The 5,269-nt window shown below is 43.9% G+C and overlaps 1 protein-coding gene across 2 annotated transcripts in view; it reads right to left on the bottom strand.

Moving 5' to 3' along the window:
• CLINT1 (clathrin interactor 1) overlaps positions 1-4,985 on the bottom strand; it is a 76,986-nt gene extending 72,001 nt beyond the window's left edge. For both annotated transcript variants that reach the window (XM_045284848.1, XM_045284849.1), the window contains exon 1: positions 4,815-4,985. In XM_045284848.1, the coding sequence (XP_045140783.1) occupies positions 4,815-4,855 (41 nt within the window). In that variant the 5' untranslated portion in view covers positions 4,856-4,985. The remainder of the gene's footprint in view (positions 1-4,814) is intronic.
• Positions 4,986-5,269: the final 284 nt, after the last annotated feature.

Genomic DNA, 5,269 nt, shown 5'->3' with positions numbered 1-5,269 from the left:
GAGAGAGAGAGAGAGAAGAAGAAGAAGAAGAAGAAGAAGAAGAAGAAGAAGAAGAAGAAGAAGAAGAAGAAGAAGAAGAAGAAGTAGTAGTAGTAGTAGTAGTAGTAGTAGTGATTGGCATAGATCAGCGGTTCTCAACCTGGGGTTACGACGCCTTTGGGGGTCGAATGACCCTTTCACAGGTGTCACCGGATTCATAACAGTAGCAAAATTAGAGTTATGAAGTAGCAACGAAAATAATTTTATGGTGGGGGGGTCACCACCACATGAAGAACGGTATGAAAGGGTCGCAGCAGTAGGAAGGTGGAGAAGCACTGGTCCAGATGAAGCAAGAGGGGTCATGAGTTAACATCTGGGGTAAGTGTACTCAAGAATCTATAGTAATAGCCTCTCTATTTTGGATATATTTGAAATTTTCCACAACAAAAGCTAAAAGATTAAATTCCTGGTAGCTAATATATCCAAGTAAGAAAGGCGAAACAATATAGCTTCTAGAAGATTCTTTTAAAAGCTATTTAAATTGCTTTCATGCTTTCATTTTTTCTTCTTGAAGTATTAAACATTAGAAACAGAAAAACAATACAAGAATACAGAAAAAGAGAAAATTCACATGAAGAGATGTGTTGTTAAAAACTGATAAGTAGCACTTAAAATAAAAAAGGCCCAGTACTTTTAGTGGACAAATCAGTAAATAGATAAAAAAAATTTTTTTAAACCACCAAACTACTTGTAAACTAACACTAAAGAAACATTAAGAGGCAGTAAGTGCTTTTTAAGAGTGCCTTAACCATTGTGATAAGCGGACTAAACTACAGAAAAGCTCCCCTAAGAAAGGCTGGCAGAAGATAAATTCAACCCATCTTTCTTTGGAATTATTTCTTAATATCAACTTGTGTCCAGTTACTACAAGAGAGGAAAAGTAATTCATTGTTTCAGCAATAACAATTACCTACAATTGCTTCAAAGACCAGCTGATATGGGAAGACTAGTGAGCTGTCTCATCTTTGCTTTCAGGTTCTAAGAAGCAAACTGAAGAGAGATTTACTGGTAAGATAGGGAAAAATAAGGGGAAAGTGGTTGAAGACTAAACAGAGAGCAAAAAGTACAGATAAGTTCCAGTGTGGCTTTCTTACATAGATGTGATGACAAGTTGTATGGAGGCAGGTTTTGTACTTTTCAAATGCAGAGAACACAGCACTAAACCAGTAAATAATAAATGTATCTGCTGAAATAAGTGAATGAACTATTTAAAAGCATAATGTTTTTTCTCCGTGGTCAACTGGGTTAAAAGACCTTTCTAAAGCTTTAATACATTATCAAATGATTTAGGGACAAAACAGCAAGCAGATGTATACCAACAAGAAAATCAGCCTCTGGGGGTTAATGCAAACTATGCTAAGAGAAGAACTCAGCATGGGCCACCTGTACCAGCTGCCTTAAGGCCATGGCCGGGGTGTCTGGATCAGGGCCACTGATGAAACCCTTTTGCCATTAATAATACTCCCAGCAATGAAAGAGAGAATAACTGAATACTAAATAGTTTGGGTCTGCTATGTCATCAACTTTGCATTTTCCAAATTTAGAGGAGAGCTCATTTAACAAAACTCAAGCAACTTTCAGTTGCAACCATCTATAGAAGGGCTGGGCAGATAGACATTCTCCTGTATGCAGAACAGTCTGACATAAGGTGGCAGCGGTCCAGCTAGGCCTAGCTGGTAGGAGCAGGGGGTCCGATCTGACTTATCCTCTCCCACCACAGTCACCTCTTCCGCCACGGGAGGAAACGGACACGCTAGGCTCCAACTGGCCTGCAGTTTTATCTGCTTTCCTTCAGTTCCGCAGTGTTCTGCAAAACAGACCCACTGAAGACCAAGAGGTACAATGGCTGGATAATGTCTTCCCTGCCACCAGAGAACTCCTCAGGTCTCAAAACCATTGTGTTAAGCATACCACCAGACTTGAGAACTTTAACCAATGCCATAAAACAATGTATCTTAATCATTGAGTATCCAACTTGTTGCATAAACGTCCACAGAAAACAATAAAAAAAAAAGAACTGTCTTCACAGTGGGTCTAACAGTAAGCAGCTCCTTCAGAGACAGCTCACAGCAGAGTATATTTTTCTTTCTCAAATAAACCTCACGGGGAAGATAGGAACTTCAGGTAATAGTTGTCCTCAGTCATAGGTTGCACTTACTGTGCCAAGCATTTAATAAACATTTATTGACAACTATAGCAATAAAAAAATTAAAATTTTCTTCTAGCCTACATTACCTCTGGATGGTAATGACTTTCCCAAATTAAAACATTTGCTTCCCCTCAATGGCAGCTCCTATCTCCATATTAATTACTGACATTGAAAAAGTCTTATTCCAGCTCAAATCTTTTACTTTACAGGTAAGGAAGCACAGGTCTAGGAACTCATGATTCTGCCACAAACCGTCAAAGCTGTCTGAAGCAGCTGTCAGAATCTGAACCCACATCTCCAAACTCCCCAACCAGTGTTCTTTTTATCACATAACCCCCACTCTCATAACCCCTCCGACCAGACCTTGGTCAACTCTGTGTTCCCTCCTAGCTAGTCCCTGCTTCTGCTGATCACCTTAACAATCAGAGCAGCCATTCTAGAGATCGCTTCAGGTCCTTCATGGCATTTTGAAATGCACAGTCCAATTGGACATAGTGCCAAAAAGGTACAGGGTTCTGGAGGATGTTACATTTATTTTTTTTTTTTTAGGAAGCATTTCCTTTCTTCCTACAAATAAAAGATAAAAATTAAATCCTGAGTATTCATCAGTAATATAACCTCATATTCTAACATGTTGTTAAAAAGTCCTTGGTGGCAACATTCTTACATGTTCTTGAATAAAGCGGTTCAAGTCTCCAATCTAAACTGGGCAACAGAAAGAAAGAAATTATTTTTCAACAATAGCTCTTTCAAAATTAACCAGAAGAGCTTGACAATTAATCATCTAAGGCAATAAAGGCAGTCAACTATGAGAGAACAGTAAAAGCTAGAATGTTGCCTTGATTTCTGTCTCCTAAAAAGGTACAGTCCCTGCAAATTTCTGGATATTATAGACACAAGGTGTTCTTAGCGGGTCCTGTTATCGCCCTAGCTCTGAAGTTGGGCTTAAAATAGAAGAGGAAGTTTTCTAGAGACTCCTTTTGGACTTCTGAAAATCATTCAAGCTGATAACCTCATCTTTATACAATGTATAAACCCAGATCTGGGCAAAGCCATTCTTTTAGTTTATCTAAAAGAAAAAGAGCAAATAAATAGGAAAACAAACCCCAAATAACTATCTGCGGACTTATAGTCAAACAAATGGTTAAGAAAAAATATTAAAGCAAATCACTTTCACACAGTCTTTTTTAAAAAGACATTTATCTAACTCTCAATGGCAGAACATCTGCTTTGGTTCTTTAGAAAGTATTTCTGATACTCAACATATGCCCTCTGAACCCCACTTCCTTAACCCTCACAACACTCCAGGGTATGCATGGCATCTATCATCATTTCCACCCTGCACCTGAAGAAACTAGGGCACTTCCTGCGTGTGAACGGATTTACCCAAGGACATGGCGCAGGAACCCAGTTTTGCAGGTTCTGAAACCTCTAGGCACTACCCAGCTTCCCTGTGACATAAAACATTCAAAAATAAAGTTGTAAGGTTAGGTTCTATCTGATGCATTACTGAAGCTTCTGTGAATGATTTCATTTTCTGGTGTCAAGAAAAGTTCAAATTTGACACCCATGTTTCTGCATTTTAGGCTGGTTGGCACAAATGAACATTTTTCTCACTATCCCTGTTGCCCAGTCAGTCTCTAAAACCCAAAAGGAAGGAGCCCAGTGAAATTCTTAAACTTTATTTCCTGCTGACTTAGCGACTACCTTACTCAATCAACGCGCTATCTGATCTACTCATTTTCGGTGTTAAAATTTTCCTACTGCACTGACACCAGAGTTAGAGTTACGGTTTACATCTTTAAGGACACCAACTCTGGTTTTAGTATTTTTTTGGGGGGGGGGGGGGGGGCGGGGGCTGTAGCCATTTCACCTGTCGGGAGAGCTTTTAAAAAAAATCAATAGTTTTGAAACCTGGGTTTTTTTCTTCTTTCGTTGGCATATCCTGTGGCCCACTCAAAAGTGAGCTACAGATGGTCTATCACGAAGGAAAAGGAAACAGAAAAGAAGAATCACTGGAAGTTCTATGGCGATCTGCTTGCACTACTGTTAGAAAAGCGAGGATGAACCTCTTGTCTTGAGTAACCAACTTCGGCCTGACCACAAAGGCCACTTGTTACACCTACCACCCACTCCAACACTTCCAGGTTCACCAGCAACCAAAAGTAACTCGGCAGGGTACAGGACAGGCCTCAACCAAGCCACACCCCGAGAGGCAGAGGTCCACAGCAAAGTTTCCCCAAACCCCAAGCCTTCCCTACTGCCCGCAAAGGGCAAAGCCCGCAGTCTGGGGGGCAAGAGAGTCCCCGAGCTAGGGCAGTCACCCCGCTCTCCACAGCCCCCCTGAGATCGGGGCAGGAGCGGGAAACAGGTTGGTGAGAGCAAGAGCAGGGAGGTCTGGACAGCGCAGAAGAGGCAATGGGGTGTTTTGCACCGAGGAAGGGTCGTCCCTGGCCAGCCGCGCCGGTCAGGACGAGGCCCGGGCCGGGGCACTAGCCGGCCGCCGCCATGATGGGGCTGCCCGAAGTGGGGGGCGTGACGCGAGCGGCCAGCACGCAGGGCCGGCTGGCCTCCCCTGGCCCCGCTCCCCGGCGTGGGCCTCGCCGCAACTCCCCCCGATACTCACGCTTTGTCCACCAGCTCCCGCACCTTCCACATGTTCAACATCGTGTCCCGAGCGCGCCGGGCCGCCGCCTCCCTCTCCTGCTTCCGCGGACCCCGGAGCACTTCCGTGCCGGGGCAGATCCAGGCCGGGGTCGCCGCCCGCCGTCTCAAACTCCCCTAGCCCGATCCTTCCCTTGCCACTGCCGCCGCGCCGCCAGTGACACGTCGGGACGCGGCAGCAGAAGTGCTGCGTGGAACGGAAGTGCCCGAGTTTCCGCCCGCTGCGCGGAGCACGTCGGAACTTGTAGTCTTCTGTGCGAGCGGAGAGAGCTCCTTGCAGTTGGGGAGGAGACGTGTATGAGCTTGATGGAGGGTTTCTCTTCTACTCGCTTTCCCCTCATCCAGTCAATCAGAAATCCTTGGAATAGAGGAAAAGACGCAACTTTCGTTTATTCATGAGTGGAAAAACATTGATTA

This window comes from Echinops telfairi, unplaced genomic scaffold, assembly GCF_000313985.2.
Source record: "Echinops telfairi isolate 266 unplaced genomic scaffold, ASM31398v2 ScPeMD7_7469;HRSCAF=8507_0, whole genome shotgun sequence".
Classification (NCBI taxonomy): domain Eukaryota; kingdom Metazoa; phylum Chordata; class Mammalia; order Afrosoricida; family Tenrecidae; genus Echinops; species Echinops telfairi.
Note: the sequence above shows the minus strand (reverse complement) of the source record. Positions and strands in the feature narration are given on the sequence as shown.